Genomic DNA, 16,968 nt, shown 5'->3' on the forward strand with positions numbered 1-16,968 from the left:
GTCCATTTCTTCGGTGGGTCCACCATCTCCAACTAATGTGGGGTCCACAGTCCATTTCCTCGATGGGTCCAACATCTCCAAACGATGTGGGGTCCACAGTCCATTTCCTCGATGGGTCCAACATCTCCAACCGATGTTATCCAGGAATTGTTTGTTATCATCTCCGATGTGGATCTAGGAATGTTTAGTTATGTTCTCCAACAGATGTGGGGTTTACCGTCCATTTCTTCGGTGGGTCCACCATCTCCAACTAATGTGGGGTCCACAGTCCATTTCCTCGATGGGTCCAACATCTCCAAACGATGTGGGGTCCACAGTCCATTTCCTCGATGGGTCCAACATCTCCAACCGATGTTATCCAGGAATTGTTTGTTATCATCTCCGATGTGGATCTAGGAATGTTTAGTTATGTTCTCCAACAGATGTGGGGTTTACCGTCCATTTCTTCGGTGGGTCCACCATCTCCAACTAATGTGGGGTCCACAGTCCATTTCCTCGATGGGTCCAACATCTCCAAACGATGTGGGGTCCACAGTCCATTTCCTCGATGGGTCCAACATCTCCAACCGATGTTATCCAGGAATTGTTTGTTATCATCTCCGATGTGGATCTAGGAATGTTTAGTTATGTTCTCCAACAGATGTGGGGTTTACCGTCCATTTCTTCGGTGGGTCCACCATCTCCAACTAATGTGGGGTCCACAGTCCATTTCCTCGATGGGTCCAACATCTCCAAACGATGTGGGGTCCACAGTCCATTTCCTCGATGGGTCCAACATCTCCAACCGATGTTATCCAGGAATTGTTTGTTATCATCTCCGATGTGGATCTAGGAATGTTTAGTTATGTTCTCCAACAGATGTGGGGTTTACCGTCCATTTCTTCGGTGGGTCCACCATCTCCAACTAATGTGGGGTCCACAGTCCATTTCCTCGATGGGTCCAACATCTCCAAACGATGTGGGGTCCACAGTCCATTTCCTCGATGGGTCCAACATCTCCAACCGATGTTATCCAGGAATTGTTTGTTATCATCTCCGATGTGGATCTAGGAATGTTTAGTTATGTTCTCCAACAGATGTGGGGTTTACCGTCCATTTCTTCGGTGGGTCCACCATCTCCAACTAATGTGGGGTCCACAGTCCATTTCCTCGATGGGTCCAACATCTCCAAACGATGTGGGGTCCACAGTCCATTTCCTCGATGGGTCCAACATCTCCAACCGATGTTATCCAGGAATTGTTTGTTATCATCTCCGATGTGGATCTAGGAATGTTTAGTTATGTTCTCCAACAGATGTGGGGTTTACCGTCCATTTCTTCGGTGGGTCCACCATCTCCAACTAATGTGGGGTCCACAGTCCATTTCCTCGATGGGTCCAACATCTCCAAACGATGTGGGGTCCACAGTCCATTTCCTCGATGGGTCCAACATCTCCAACCGATGTTATCCAGGAATTGTTTGTTATCATCTCCGATGTGGATCTAGGAATGTTTAGTTATGTTCTCCAACAGATGTGGGGTTTACCGTCCATTTCTTCGGTGGGTCCACCATCTCCAACTAATGTGGGGTCCACAGTCCATTTCCTCGATGGGTCCAACATCTCCAAACGATGTGGGGTCCACAGTCCATTTCCTCGATGGGTCCAACATCTCCAACCGATGTTATCCAGGAATTGTTTGTTATCATCTCCGATGTGGATCTAGGAATGTTTAGTTATGTTCTCCAACAGATGTGGGGTTTACCGTCCATTTCTTCGGTGGGTCCACCATCTCCAACTAATGTGGGGTCCACAGTCCATTTCCTCGATGGGTCCAACATCTCCAAACGATGTGGGGTCCACAGTCCATTTCCTCGATGGGTCCAACATCTCCAACCGATGTTATCCAGGAATTGTTTGTTATCATCTCCGATGTGGATCTAGGAATGTTTAGTTATGTTCTCCAACAGATGTGGGGTTTACCGTCCATTTCTTCGGTGGGTCCACCATCTCCAACTAATGTGGGGTCCACAGTCCATTTCCTCGATGGGTCCAACATCTCCAAACGATGTGGGGTCCACAGTCCATTTCCTCGATGGGTCCAACATCTCCAACCGATGTTATCCAGGAATTGTTTGTTATCATCTCCGATGTGGATNCGGCCTCCCGGACTGCCGCCGGACCTGTAAAGCAACAAACCGCATCCCGACTTGCGGCTGCTGACTAAACTGGTTTAATCGCGGCGGAGTAGGGAAGAGATTCCCAACAAGAATCCGAACAGTCCCAACATGAATGTCTTTAAACCAATGCAAGGCGTAGATTTCAATCATCACCGCCGATGTGTCGGAATGTAAGAACTCGTCGTCAACGCGGAACACGAACTTGTCGTTCCACGTTGGGTTGTTGTGGCCGTGAGTGTCGACACGGGTAGAGAGTTTCCGGTCAGGATGAACCCAGGCGATGGCGTAGGTTCGCATCGAACGAGACACCGGTGCCAAATCCTGAGCGGAAATTAGATTCAGCTCTAGAAGCTGAAATGGGTTCAATATCGACATGGTTCGGAAGGGTTGGGCGTTGGGGAAAGTGGCTAGATCGACGTCGGAGAGTGGTGGGACCGGCTCAACGGCGCCGGCGAGGGGGAGGAGGGTGGAGGGGAGAGCATTAAAGGGGAGAATCCGAAAAAGAGGAAGGAAAGGAAGGAATTTGTGATAACCTCCCCTGTTTTGTTAGGGAAGTAGAAACCAAAAGCAGGGGAGGGCCGACAAGAACGGAGGATTTCGTTTTATTTTTAGTCAAATTTACAGTGATATTAACTAAATTTGGAGGCTGACGTGGCACATTTTGATTGGTCTTATGAATTCCAATTATTTTGTAATTTTTACTCTTTTTTTTTTTTTTGTGTAAAATATTTATTTATTTTTTCATTTCATTCCAAAGGTTAAAAATGTTATCGAGAATAAATAATTTATAATAATTTATAAAATTAAATTTATTTAAAATTTGACAAAATTAATTGATTAAATAAATATTTTATTTTAAAAATACCCTTTGCTTTTTATGGGAAGGTTTCAAAAATATTTTTAAAACTTAAAAAAAAAATATTAATACCTTTCAACTTTTTTAAAAAAATAATATTATGTTTAAAAAATATTCATTAAAAAATAAAAAAATTGTCGTAAATATATAGAGAAAACGGTCGACATCTCGTAGATTATTTTTATTTTTAATATTATTTTTGAAAGTTTCTTACTATTTTTAATATTACTACCGAAGTTTTTAAAATATTTTGGAGATATTAATAAGATTTTCTGAGGGTATATTTTAAATATAAGTATTAATCATTTACGTCCCAAATCAAAATAAAGGGTATTTTTGTAATTTTATTTTTAAAAATTAATTTAGACAAAAAAAATTTAATTGTGTAATGGGCCGATCAAGTTTGAAATTGGGCTTCTTGTAGAAATAAGAGATTTTCCCAAATTTTTCTGACATTCATCCAAAACCCTAAATTCATTTGTGGTTTCAATTTTTTCAGCTCTCTCTGTTGAGAAGGCGATCAGTGTATCGATTAGATCACATCGATTCTTCCTTCCACTGCTTCAAATTCCTGTTCGGTATCCTTTCATGGCGTCTCGGGGTAATAAGCGGCCTTCTATTACCGATGGCGATGAGAATTTAGGCGTTCTATCTAGGGTTTCTCGCTCCGTCTCTGATTCCCAAATCGTCCGGCGGGCGAAGAGCACAGCTTCCGACGCTGCCTTCGTTACCCAAAAACTCCTCCGTAGTACTGGTAAAGCTGCGTGGATTGCAGGGACGACTTTTCTCATTTTGGTGGTGCCGCTCATCATTGAGATGGATCGCGAGCAGCAGTTCAATGAGCTCGAGATGCAGCAGGCGAGTCTACTTGGTACTCCGGCCACTGCTGCTCCTAAATGATTTACTTGATGGATTCAGGTTAAGGCTACTCGATGATGTTGTTGCTGTTTAGGGTTTTTTATGGGTTTTGGATGGAATTTGATTGTGGAATGTGGATGGCGTACAATGCCGTTCCTCTTTTCCTTTGAGTGGGTTTAGAGACTTGAGGTTTTAGAGAGTTAGAGTTGTGTTGCAAAATTATATGAATGGAATTCAGAATCAATTGAATTTTCTTCTCATAAAACTCTTGATAGCTGTTGTAAACTTATTTTATGTTTGTTTCCTGTGAGAAATTGCTTGATGCTCAGAAATCAGCAGAAAATAAACATAATTTTTTTCATGCTCTACCAATTGACTGTTTTGCTTCATTATTCGTCTTTCATGAACTGGCGTTGTGGATCTTGTTAGATGTTGCATCCATAAAATGGAGCTACAGATTGATTGGCCAGATTTAGTATGTTCTTATGTTCTCATTTTCAGGTTCCTAAGAAATAAAGTTCATTAGGATGATTGAGTTTGGAGTCATTATTTTCCCTCAGACAAGCTGTTGAGTTCTTTTTGTTAGAATTTGGCTCAAAATTAACAGAACAGCTTTTCAAATCCTCTCCTTACTGGGTTACTCTACAACCAATTCTTCCTATTTGTTTGTTTCATACTTAGTCTCTGATTGCCACTTCCATTGCTTAATATGTTTATCAGTTCTATCTGTTGGGTGCTACTTTCTATATATGATTTTGTTGGTTTATCTGCAAACTTTTGTAATTTGAAACCCGATTTCAAACAACATTGACTTTCTGAAATTATAGCATCTCTGAATTGTCTGAACATGGGATGGGACCATATTTCTTTGTTCAATTCTGACAATCCATACATGTTCACTGACTGAGAACAGTGAAACCAGTTTGTTCTAGCAGAATTATGATGTGCTGCTGTTTCCCTTTCCTCCTACCTTAAGCAATTTCTAGTCTTTTTTATGCCTCTGTTTTGAAGTTTGTGCAGAATTGGAGAAATTTGCTCGCTTGTCAAATGTAATGGGCCGATTTTGAGGTATGCATTTTTTTTTTCAATTGGGTTTCTGCTAAGGATAGCTCTGATTTCTCCAGAAGTTTATACGAACCTTTTAAAAAAAAAAGTTTCAAATTTGTAGTTTTGAGCTTGTTTGGAAATATTCTGAACCGAAGCATAAACAATGATTGTACATGCTCTAATTTCCCAGGTCTTCAATGTTGCATCTTTTTTTTAAGGTGTTAAAAATTCACTAATTTATTAAATATAATAGAAATATTAACTCTTTATAGCTCGACCAAGTAGTCAAAAGTTCCTAGTGATGGTATGGAGATGAAATCCTAAAGGTAGCAGCTTTTTTTAAATAAAAAAAACTATAAGATTTGAGTTAGGAAGAGAAAACCAGATTCTGGAGATGAGAGAAAAGAGACAAAACACCCACATGGCTGAAAAGGAAGCAATAATTATATATTTTTTAAATAAAAAATATATATAACATACACCAAAAAAAAAAAAGAAAAAAAAAGAAAGAACATTCTTCACTTCTCCTTCAGTTTTGATTTTTCTTTTTTTTTTTTGTATCATTCCTTCCATGCATTGATTCCTTGTTCTCTTCTCAGGAAAAGCTTCTGACCCCAGTGGAATGAACAGTCTTTTTCAACCCAAAAAAATCCAAGTCCCCACAAGAACACATTATCTTTCTAAAACAAAAGCAAAAGGAGATCAAAGGGATTTGATTCTTTTTCAAACCTCAGTAGAACATTCACTCTTTCCCCTGTATCAATAATCTGCAGATAGAAGATGAAGTCAATGAATCAATGGAAGTTTTGCGAGCAAAAACGGCACAAAATTGAATCAAACTCATGTTTTGATGCATACCATCATGTTTCTTCTTCAAACCTCTGATGAAAAGCAAGAACATGACCACAAATCCCACTCCTGCTGCTCCTCCTAATATCACTGCCACTGTCTTCCCTGTGTTTTGCCCCATCCCTAACACCAAATGTAACCTTTCATATTACCACAGTTGCAGAAAAGTCTACCGTAACAAGTTTAGTTCAGTTTCAAAAAATGAGAAGAAAACAAAACTCAATGCCCTCTTTTATCAGTAATGAGAATGAGCTCCTTCGGGGAATGTTTCTAGCTTTGGTGGTATAAGTTTATCTAGTCTCTGTTTGAATGGTTAGGAATCACGACTCTCCGCAATGTTCTAATATTGTCCACTTTGAGCATAAGCTCTCGTGGATTTACTTTTGGTTCCCAAAAAGCCTTATACCAATGGAGATAGTATTCCTTATTTATAGATTCATGATCGACCCTTAATTAGACAATGTAAGACTCTTTCTCAACAATCCTCTCATCGAACAAAGTATGTCATAGAGCCTCCTCTAAGACCTATGAAGCCCTCGAACAGCCTCCCCCTAATTAGCCAATGTGAGACTCCCACCAACCATCCTCATAAGTAGATTCCTAGAATAATGAGGTGCAGAAACCTGTGCTTAGTTTGAGATTTATAGAGTCAGATGGGGAGTTTCTGGGTTTTTACCTGATGGAGATGAAGAATATGATGAAGAAGAAGAAGACGAGGGAGTGGACGATCTCGTAGGAACCCCATTTGGGTAGTAACTGTAGCTGATGAAGCACCTATACAAATAAACTTGCCCTGAAATTGAGCTCCCACATTCAACCTGAGCTCTCTGGACAGCATGCTTCACACACTCTCCACAATCCGAATCCCCCAAATCTCCCTCACATTGCGCCAACACATACAGAGATTGATAGTTAGTAGTGTAAAATCCATGGCCACTCACCACGCCATTCTCCAACACAGACAAACCCGTGTCCCTCCTCTCCTCAAACCCACTTCCAGCAATGTTCGTAGCCCCACAAGTTTTATACAGCATTTCAAACCCTGAAATCTGAGTAAACCCAGGAAACTCATACACCAAATAGCAGCCCGACAGCTGAACTCTAGCGGCAATGGTTCTGCCGCACAGACTATCAGCCAATTCCGGGAGCTTACTTACACAGTTATAGCAATCAGAGTTCCTGAGGTCCCCTCGACACTGGAAGAGGCCAGTGATGGCAGTTCCGGCGGTGCCGGAAGTGGTTTTGTAAAACTTTGAACCTTTGGCAGATTGTGAAACTAAAGAGCCAAACAGAGCAGCAAGGGCTTGTGAATAAACGCCATTTGGATCTGAGAATCCTTGTTTGGCGCAGCCCTTGTAGACCAAAGTGGTGTAATCAGAACCAGATTCAACCAAACAAGCAACATAAACAAGGAATACAAGGAAGAACAAGAAGAACAAGAAGGGTTTGGAGTAAGAATACATCTGGGATTTCATCTTTAATGGCTCAAATCATGGGAAGATTTCGATTTCATTGGAACATTTCTCGGATTTGAGAGATGGGTTTTGGTTGAATCTGAAGAAAAATGGATGGTTAGTCCATTTCAAAGCCTACCTCTCTCTCTCTCTCTCTCTCTAAAATGTGCAGATGAGAGAGAGGGGAATCTTTTTCCTCTTCAGTCCCCACTCAGAAACTGAAACTTGGGGAGAAGGAAAAGGTTGGGGGGAAATGTCATTTTTATTGAGATACTGAAATGGTGAACCCAAACCCCATTAAAGTACGGAAGTTTTAAGGTCTCCATGGAGAATGAGAACAAAATGTAGAATTAAAAATACAGAATTCTGGGTGTTTGTTAAAGGAAGAGTAGTGATTTCCATTATTTTAAGCATTGTTTGTTACATTTGTACCATGTTATGCCAAATTCCATGTGATTAAATGAGTTTAATCCTAAAACGATATTAATATTTTATTTGCATGTGCATTCAAGATTAGTGGATACCTAATAACGGTTGCAGATCGGTTTAATAGTTAAATACCGAGATGAGCTTGAAGATTAGTGGATACTTAGTTAATGTTGTGGATCGGTTTAATAGTTAAATATTGAGGTGGGCTCGAAGATTAGTGGACGCCTAGTAACTGTTGTGGATCGGTTTAATAGTTAAATGTCGAGGTGAACTTGAAGATTAGTGGATACCTAGTAACTGTTGTGTATCGATTTAATAGTTAAATATCGAGGTAGGCTTGAAGATCAGTGGATGTCCACCAATGATTGTGGATCGAGGTGGGCTTGAAGATCAGTTTAATAGTTAAATACCAAGGTGGGTTTGAAGCTTAGTTGATAACTAGTAAGTGTTGTGGATCGGTTTAACAATTAAATACTGAGGTGGGCTTATCGAGTTATTTTTTTCCTATAATTGACATTCTATCCACTAACTTACGATCAGATTGACCTATAAACGAGTGTCATGGTCATGAGTTAGATCTTACGTGCGACAAGCTTAAACAAAAAGAAGTTGCTTACATACGTTTTATGCATGATCATTTTGGATAACGCCTGCCTCCTTTATAATACTGTGGCTGCTGGGATGAAGTTAGCATATACTTATTTTCTCGATATCGTCATTGCTTCTTTTTCACCGAAAATGATTGGAGTCGTTTTTTATGAATCATGGGGGCATAATTATTTGTAGAAAATTTGAAAAGTATGAACAAAAAACTGCTTTCGAAATGATTGATCAATGGTTTTGCGAACAATTCTTTAGTTTTATTCCAATGGTCGAAAATGTTCGAACAGCCAGCTCAGATCCAGCCCGAAGTAGGCCCATATTTTAGTGGGCCCTATTGGCCCATGAAAAATACTAAAGATTCGCCTCTTCACGCATTTTGTGCCAAAAATAAATTAAATTACGCGATAATCAAATAAATATATATTTAATTATATGGTTATTTTTCTTACTACTTTGTTGGAATTTTTCGAACATAATAATTTTATTTATATGGTAACACGAGTAGAGTATTATCTGTGTATATGAACATTATATATATATATATATATATATATATATATATATATATATATATGTATTTATTGTAACAGCTCAAGTTCACCACGGGCAGATATTGTCCATTTTTGGTATTGTGATAATCTACATCGGTTGGATATGTGAGCGAAACATTTTTTATAAGGGTATAGAAACCTCTCCTTACCTGTTTTAAAACCGTGAGGTCGACGACGATACATAATGGACAAAAAAACGGAAAATATCTTGTAGTAGTAGGTTTAAGCTGTTACAAATGGTATCAGAGCTAGACACCGAGTGGAAAATATCTTGTAGTAGTAGGTTTGAGTTGTTACAAATGGTACCAGAACCAGATACCAAATAGAAAATATCTTGTACTAGTAGATTTGAGTTGTTACAAATGGTACCAGAACCAGATACCAAATGGAAAATATATTGTACTAGTAAATTTGAGTTGTTACAAATGGTATCAGAGTCAGACACCAAGTGGAAAATATCTTGTAGTAGTAGGTTTGAGTTGTTACAAATGACACTAGACCCAGATTCCGAATGGAAAATATCTTGTAGTAGTATGTTTGAGTTGTTACAAATGATATCAGAGCCAGCCAGACACCAAGTGAAAAATATATTGTAGTAGTAGGTTTAAGCTGGTTATATTGTAGTAGTAGGTTTAAGCTAATTTGAGCTGTTACAAATGGTATTAGAGCCAGAGTGGTGGCCAGCGAGTATATATATATATATAAAATGTAAGATTTAATTTATATTATAAAATTAAAGTTTTTTGTTTTTATTTTTTTAAAACCATTTTAAGTTGGAAAATGTACTAAATATAAAAATGATAATTTGAGGATCCTAAAGTGGAATATGCGAAAGCGAAATGGCAAAGACGTTTCAAAAACAGCGCGAAACGCCGAGTGTGAAAATCTTTTGACAGAGAATCTCTCGTCTCCTCCTTCCATAATTTATCAGTTCCTTTCTGTCTTCTGCAACCGATTGCGGTTTCGGGAGTGATTCATTACCACACGCCATCCCTCTGTCTCTTCCACCGCCCGCCTTCGCTTCCTTCTATTTCTTCTTCGTTTCTTCAAACATGGGGAATCCATACCCAAAGCTTGAACAACACACACAAGCTTGAAGGTCGAAGAAACCCCAGCTTCAAAGTTCAATCGATTACCCTTTTTTCATTTTTGATATTTTTTGTTTGACCAAAAATGCATGCGTTGAGGGAGAAATTCTACGGGAGGTTCTCCAGCCTCTTCTCCTATTCCACTAGCTCGGATCCTTCTAAATCACTGCCGCCTGATCCTCATACTCAGGTTCTTCGTTTTTCTCTTCTGTTTCATAGCTTGTTTGTGCGATTGTTTGTGATTGAATGATATGCTGGAAGGTTTTGTATGCTCTATAGAGATTGTGCGATTTGGCATTCGGCGTTTTGTGAGTTATTTGAAAATGGGATTAATGATTTCATCTAGGGCTTTGCAGAAGGGCTGCCACAGACCACAATGTCTGGGTATTCTTTAGTATTAATGTTGTTATGGGGCCAAGTATTCATAGGAAACGAGATATATGACTCAGGAGGAATTATGTTTGAGGCATTTAAGGCCTTGCGTTTCTCGAAGTGTTCTTGGTATTTGATTCACATTTTGTAGTTTTTTGGGGTTTTTTTTTTTTCCCATACAAAATTGCATTGGCTTGGGTGCTTGAAATGGTAATAGGCCTGAGGCTGAGATAAACAGAATCAAAGGTTTTGTGAATTGTAACCTACAAGTTGCTAGTATATGGCTTAGGCTTAGTTACTTCAGTTCCTCCATCCCCTAATATTGAGCTCTATAACTGCTTGATAGGCGAAACTCGTATATGATTAGAGGTTTTGATCTTCATGCCTTATCTCCTTTTCTTCGACAGATTCATTTGTGAATTTGATTCCATGTTGGCTTGTGACATGGTTTTAATTATGTAGGTTAGGCCGTCGAAAGGAAGAAAATCACTGTCTTCATATTTGTCCTTAATAATCCCTTCCAAACATGGATCTAAACCCACTGATTCTCGTCAAGATACCGATGCTGTTCAAACTCCCTCAGGTCGATATTGTGATGCAAACAACGATTTCCAGGAGGAAGGGTCTGATGCTTTTTTAGAATGTAGTATACTATGCAAGACGGAAGAAATACCTCATAATCAGGGAGAAAATAAGGTTTGTGGTTCAGCACATGAGAAGGTAAAACTGAATGAACCTGGAGTTGATGAGGACCCGCCATCTGGAAACAGCAATTCTAGTTCAGATGTATATGAAGAGGCTATGGAGCGCCCTACCCCAAGAAACCCCTTACCAGACTTCATGGATGAGTCGGCCTTTATCACTGCAGACTTGTATGATTTCCTGGGATGTTGTCTACCCAACATTGTGAAAGGCTGCCAATGGGTCTTACTGTACAGGTAGTTCAGCTGAAATATTTTAGCTTTGTCCCATAATGAATTAACTTTTTAGTTTTATATTTGATCTGTGATGCGATTTATTACATTTCAAATGAAGGGCAGTACGATGAAGCATGGTATATCTCTTCAAACTCTTATTCGCAAGAGCCACGATCTTTCTGGCCCTTGTTTACTGGTATGTTATCCGATGACTGTATGAGTTTCACTGATGATGGCACTTTTACATGCTAAAACTGTAGTAATTTGTTCTAGATTGTTGGAGATACTCGAGGTGCAATATTTGGTGGTCTTCTAGAATGCCCGTTGAAGCCTACAGCCAAAAGAAAATATCAAGTTGGTAGCTTTTTCTTGTAACTCCTCTCCCTTCAAAATGGTAGCACTTTTGATCCTGAGGGAAGGGGAGGCAATTGCCTTTTAAAAGTTCTCCTAGCTGCTTCATTTTAAATTATAACGTTTTCCTCAGTTTCAAGTCAACTTTCTACATGTTAATATAAACTATAAAACGTATGTTGTCTTTAGCCATAAAAAGAGATGAAATACCTTGTTATATTCATGAAAATTCTGTGGTAAAGATGGCTTCTTTTTGCATTAGTTTATTGCTCTGGAATAAATGTGAGGTTGTAATTTAGAATTCTTATGAACTACGTAGGCTTATATTTCTTTATCATTTATATTGTAACTACAATCTAATTATTGTGGTTGTGTATTTGATAGGGAACACACCAGACATTTGTTTTTACAACGAAATATGGCGACCCAAGGCTCTTTCGAGCAACTGGTGAATATTCATTTTTTGCCTGCCACACGTGTTTTTTCTTAGAGGATTCACAGTCATGCTGTTAAATATATCAATCCTATATTATTTGTTGCTCATGTCTATAATTTTTAAAGTTCTCTTCAGTCAACACTAAATTATGATATATTTAGTCAGCTTATAATCAATTTATCTCATTTATACATGTTTTCCTTTGTCTGTGGGTAGATATGAATATATCAATTGAATTTCTTGTGGAACTTCATGGTCTTCATTGTTCGTTTTCCCTTGTGCTTACTATATTCCTACCACAAAAGCAGCATAATATTTCTTCTATATTTCCTTTGTTGGAGGGTTTCCTCCTTGTATTTTCATCTGAGGAGACTTGTCTGATAAGGAGACATGGATGATATGTCCTAGTTTTACCCTTTACAAGGCGTTTATCTTCACTTGGGACATATTGAGTCATATTTATCTCTTTTGAAGTCCCAATGAGTTTTTCTTGTAAATTTGAATCCATTAGAAGATCAAGTTTTTCTCTCATCTGGCTGCTCATGGGAGAATTAACATCAACTTTGTCCAAAGGACTTTATCTATGGTGTTTGTCATCGTTTGGGATTCTCTAAAAATAAGTGTCAAACGATTTGAATCATATTCTATGGATGCGTTACTTTTCTTGAAAATCTAGGACAAATGTTTGGAGATTTTTTGAGTTAGTTTGGCTCCAAGTGGGCATTGTCATGCTCCAATGAGTAGTTGATTTTACTTTCCGGTGTTGTGATCGAGGAAGAGTTTCTTTTACAAAGTTTTTTTCCCTGAACATTTAGTCAGAGAGAAATAGAAGGGTTTTAAAGTGTGTAGAGGGGGGAAGGGTCTGGAGTTTGACACAGTTTTGGTACAATGCATGCTTCCCTTGGGTCTTCCAGCAACGTAATTTGTAATTACTATTCTTAAATTTTTTCAGACGCTCTTTGGTTTTTGACTTTTGCTTTTGTAACTTCATTTTTGTTTACCATTGAAAAACAAGACTCTCCTATCTCTTCCCAGCCAATCTCCTTAAAAGAGGCCATAATTCTGTTCTTCCTTTTTTTTTTTTTTTTTTTTTTTTTTTTTTTTTTTTTTTTTTTTTTTTNGCCAACCGCTATTATTATATTTGCTTGAACGATTTACTAGCACTTGGTGGCGGTGGTAGCTTTGCCTTGCGTTTGGATGGTGACTTGTGAGTTTGTTTCCCTTTTTCTTTTTCTGTAATTATTTTTAAAAAGGCACTATTCAATTTTGTTAATCTATTCCTACTTNGGAACAAGTGGGCCATGTGACACATTTGATAGCGCATGCTTGGCGCATGACCTAGAGTTTGAGCTAAAGAATGTCGAGGTAAAATTAAATTCCCAAACGTTCAAGGCTTATGCACTGAATATCCACCAATTGAATGGATGATAGATCCATCATTTTAAAATATTGCAAAATTCAATCGGAGGTACCGTTGCTCTATAAGTCACCTGTCATTATATCATGTGCTTTATGTGACACAGTATAGCGATGCACACTCCTTATTCCACTATACCTCTTTACGTAAGCTTTTGTGTTTCTTGCAGTTGTGGGGTTTTGCACATGCGTCAAGATACTTAACCTGAAGACTTGTTCTGATTCTTTTCAGAGTTTGTGCTCATATTTAATAATTTGTGACTATATTCTTCATTATCCGTTTTTATTTTATTTTATCTATTTTATTGATTATTAAATTGAAAGTTATCTATCATTTAAAAGAAGCCTTTACCTTTTTTCTGTGTGTGTGTGTGTAATACGATGTATCAGATTAACAATTCTTTCTTGTTGTACTGTTGAACGCGATTAATCGCTAATTAGTTGTCAGTTGAGTATTGATTGGTGTTCGGAAATTAATGAAGAATTAGTGAATTTGACTGGTGAAATTTCATGCTTCTTATTGAGTATTGATCGGAACATAGTACTGACATTTAGCATTTCCCCTTAATGAAAATCAAAGGACATCAATTTCACTCGGTTCTCATTAACAATACAACAAATAATGAAGAAAAAGAAATTTAGAAGTTCGGAAATTAACTTTGCTTGATCAAATGATGTAAATTAGTTATTATATCAAAGTGTGATGTTGGTCGATCTCTTTAGAAGACTACTTGTAGGTGTTTGTGAGTCCATAATCCTCAGTTTTGAGTGTCAGGGTTCTTTGTTTACTTTATTACCTGATAGCTTTGATGCCAAACTACAAAAGCATCTCTTGATGATAAGGTGCTGCCCCAATGAAGAAAGAAAATACTCTCAACGAGTTTTCTTCCCAAGAGGAAACTCCATCTTGGAGAAGAAGCTTCCGTTGTAGGAGAGAATGGCAAAGATCCCTTCTTTTAGGATTACTCCTTTTTTTCTCCTTTTAGGATGAAAAAGACCTAGGAGGGCACCCTCCTGTGAAGTTACATCCCTCTAATTTGAGGGTTCCCTCCATATGAACGAATGAGAGAGAACTTTGAGTATTTTTATTAAGTGGAGGAAGTATTTTCTGGATTTTTAGAATGATGGATTATTGTTATTATTTTTTTTACTTCAACAATAAGTGGGAGTGGTGAGATTCTTACCTTTATCCTTCTAGTCTATGGTACATGCCTAAACGGGTCAAGCTATGCTCAGGTGACGTGATGCGTGTTAATTTTATGCTATGCTTTGGTTGTTTTACCTAGATGCTGAGCATGGATCTGGTTCTTCCTCATGAGGTTTTGGTTTCACTTAACACTCATGGGTCACTATGTTTCTTGGGTTTTGATGCCCTGGAACGTTGACGAAAGATTCTCAGTATGCTTGAAAAACGCTATGGTACGAATTCTACTTGTTATGGAAGACGCTAAGTCTTCCGGTGCAGTTCATTACTTCCATCACTTGCCAATAGCAGATTGACAGGTAAAAGATCTCCCCTCTCTTGATCATATTGAACTAATATCTGCTGTCTTTTATTCATTGATCCTCTTGTATGCATGCTAATAGAAAATCATGGGCATAAGTGAAAACTAGGCACAATGGACCCCCTCCCGAACGGAAAACGAGAGAGAAACAGGGGAGACAATTGGATATGACAAGCTTGCAGTTATAGAAAAAGTAGCTGCAAGTTTGTTCGAGTATATCATTGAGGAGAGCCATAAACTTAAAAACAGTTGAATATATTCAGGGTATACTCAATAAGGTGCCTTTCAAAATGGGATTCCCTTGTAAGTTCGTAAGCCTTATCCTCCAATTAAGGTGTTTTGATATGATTTTTGGATGCCTTGAATTATCTTTTGCCAAAGCACCCACGTCGCTATTACCGACGGAGAGGGGCAATCGAACAAGAATATGTCGAACTTGCTAAACCAAATCCTGACATGATAGGGGCATTTCAAAAGCAAGACAGCCTCTGTAGGTGTCCTGTAATTTGGTTGCATTGCATTATAGTTTTCTTTTCATTTATTCTCTTCAGCCAGGGCCTCCCTCTTCTTTCCCTTAAAAATGACACATTTCATTTGCTTTTCTGCATTAGCATTTGTAGGCATCATCTTTCTCTAAGAATTTGTTTCCCCTGAAAACAAAACAGGACGATTTGCAAGAGAATGAACACAGGATCCATGATTTTGAGTATAAATCAATGAAATATGCTTCATCTTTAGTAAAGGCAAAAAGTGTTCATAAGATCTTTGGATTGGAACAATATCACTGAACTGCACAACAGCATAAGGTTCAAAACATGAGTTAGGCCACTCTCTCTCTCTCTCTCTCTCTCTCTTATTTGTTTTTTTTATACTTAAAGTAGAAAAAAACATTGGTTGCTCTTTTAGAAGGGAATTTTGTTGCCAAATGTGGCAAATGCTTGAAGATCTACTGAATAATAACAAGCTTCGAGCTTGTTTGTCATTATTATCTTGGATGTTTATCAAATACTTTGGTTTTGCTTTGTTTCGAGTTCCATTAGAACCTTCGTTCATTGTCTCTATACTTAGTTTCAAATGGTAGAATGTTTCCGTTACGTCTTTGAAACATTTATCTCGAGTCTGGCCCAATTTTAGCCGTGTTTTTCTTTCACACTTTGATGAAGGAAGAATACTTGGTTTCTGATGGTAGAATGTTTCTGTTATGTCTTTGAGACATATAGCTCGAGTTTGGCTCAATTTTAGCCGTGTTTTTCTTTCACACTTTGACGAAGGAAGAATACTTGGTTTCTGATGGTAGAATGTTTCTATTACGTCTTTGAAAGATTTAGCTCGAGTTTGGTTCAATTTTTAGCTGTGTCTGACAAAGGAAGAATACTTAGTTTCTGATTGTAGAATGTTTCTATGGCTCAATTTTTAGTTGCTTTTTTATTTCACACTTTGACGAAGAAAGAATACTTAGTTTCAAATGGTAGAATGTTTTTATTACGTCTTTGAAACATTTAGATCGAGTTTGGCTCAATTTTTAGCTGCGTTTTTCCTTCACACTTGACAAAGGAAGCTTCATTGTTCGTTGAAAGTCATAGTCTCGACGTTGAAGATGAAGGAAGCCTCATCGTCTAACAAACCTTCGTTTGCCTAATCGATATATTTGATACGTTATTATTGTTTGAACCTCAACGGTTATGAAAAATATAATTACAAATATGTAAATATCACAAATAGTTTTGACTTCAATTGGCTAATCTATTTTAATTAGCTTTAGAAATTGAAATTTTTAGTCGTCAAAATGAACTATTCAATGGATTAACCTCGAATGATTTAAATATCTAATTATGAAAGAAATAATTCCATATCTTGATCTTGAAGTACTGTCATTTTATTAAATAAAAATTTATACGATCAACTTGAATATAATTTAATTGTTTATTCATTCATTTGAGTTTAATATTTATATTTTAATTATTATAATTATTACGTTTAATTTAAATTTTATTTGATTGGATTCAATATAATATTTGTTTTCAAACCCAATTTAAAATTATATATATATTCCCGATCAAATCATATCTTACAAAAAT

General features: G+C 37.7%; 4 protein-coding genes across 5 annotated transcripts; 2 read left to right on the forward strand and 2 right to left on the reverse strand.

Annotated features, from left to right (window-relative positions):
- Positions 1–2,119: 2,119 nt before the first annotated feature.
- Positions 2,120–2,642, reverse strand: LOC111806973. Its single transcript, XM_023692528.1, has one exon. It carries the CDS (start codon positions 2,531–2,533, stop codon positions 2,120–2,122), a length of 414 nt encoding a protein of 137 aa, XP_023548296.1. The 5' UTR covers positions 2,534–2,642.
- Positions 2,643–3,462: 820 nt separating this feature from the next.
- LOC111807325 (mitochondrial import receptor subunit TOM9-2-like) lies at positions 3,463–4,240 on the forward strand. Its single transcript, XM_023693000.1, has one exon. It carries the CDS (start codon positions 3,603–3,605, stop codon positions 3,912–3,914), a length of 312 nt encoding a protein of 103 aa, XP_023548768.1. The 5' UTR covers positions 3,463–3,602; the 3' UTR covers positions 3,915–4,240.
- A 1,163-nt stretch (positions 4,241–5,403) lies between these two features.
- LOC111807324 (cysteine-rich repeat secretory protein 3-like) lies at positions 5,404–7,616 on the reverse strand. Of its 2 annotated transcripts, XM_023692998.1 has the most exons (3): positions 6,445–7,605; positions 5,778–5,891; positions 5,404–5,686 (listed from the first exon to the last, which is right to left on the reverse strand). In XM_023692998.1, the coding sequence occupies exons 1-3, from the start codon at positions 7,241–7,243 to the stop codon at positions 5,679–5,681; spliced, it is 921 nt and encodes a 306-aa protein (XP_023548766.1). In that variant the 5' UTR covers positions 7,244–7,605; the 3' UTR covers positions 5,404–5,678. The 2 variants fall into 2 exon arrangements, with proteins under 2 accessions (XP_023548766.1, XP_023548767.1); XM_023692999.1 differs by lacking the exons at positions 5,404–5,686; positions 5,778–5,891 and adding an exon at positions 6,123–6,368 and having other exon boundaries at positions 6,445–7,616.
- A 2,038-nt stretch (positions 7,617–9,654) lies between these two features.
- On the forward strand, positions 9,655–13,719 carry LOC111806341 (TLD domain-containing protein 2-like). The gene is made up of 8 exons (XM_023691605.1): positions 9,655–10,083; positions 10,728–11,203; positions 11,306–11,378; positions 11,456–11,536; positions 11,918–11,984; positions 13,092–13,183; positions 13,257–13,334; positions 13,556–13,719. Exons 1-6 carry the CDS (start codon positions 9,979–9,981, stop codon positions 13,178–13,180), a joined length of 891 nt encoding a protein of 296 aa, XP_023547373.1. The 5' UTR covers positions 9,655–9,978; the 3' UTR covers positions 13,181–13,183; positions 13,257–13,334; positions 13,556–13,719.
- The last annotated feature ends 3,249 nt before the right edge of the window (positions 13,720–16,968 follow it).

The sequence above is a fragment of the Cucurbita pepo genome, chromosome LG12, assembly GCF_002806865.2.
Source record: "Cucurbita pepo subsp. pepo cultivar mu-cu-16 chromosome LG12, ASM280686v2, whole genome shotgun sequence".
Taxonomy (NCBI): Eukaryota; Viridiplantae; Streptophyta; class Magnoliopsida; order Cucurbitales; family Cucurbitaceae; genus Cucurbita; species Cucurbita pepo.

Coding starts and splice junctions, on each gene's coding strand:
- LOC111806341 (XM_023691605.1), top strand. CDS start 9,979: ATGCATGCGTTGAGGGAGAAATTCTACGGGAGGTTCTCCAGCCTCTTC. Junction 11,204..11,305: donor CAATGGGTCTTACTGTACAG/GTAGTTCAGCTG, acceptor AATGAAGGGCAG/TACGATGAAGCATGGTATAT. Junction 11,379..11,455: donor TTTCTGGCCCTTGTTTACTG/GTATGTTATCCG, acceptor AATTTGTTCTAG/ATTGTTGGAGATACTCGAGG.
- LOC111807324 (XM_023692998.1), bottom strand. CDS start 7,243: ATGAAATCCCAGATGTATTCTTACTCCAAACCCTTCTTGTTCTTCTTG. Junction 5,892..6,444: donor ATATTCTTCATCTCCATCAG/GTAAAAACCCAG, acceptor ATTTGGTGTTAG/GGATGGGGCAAAACACAGGG.
- LOC111807325 (XM_023693000.1), top strand. CDS start 3,603: ATGGCGTCTCGGGGTAATAAGCGGCCTTCTATTACCGATGGCGATGAG.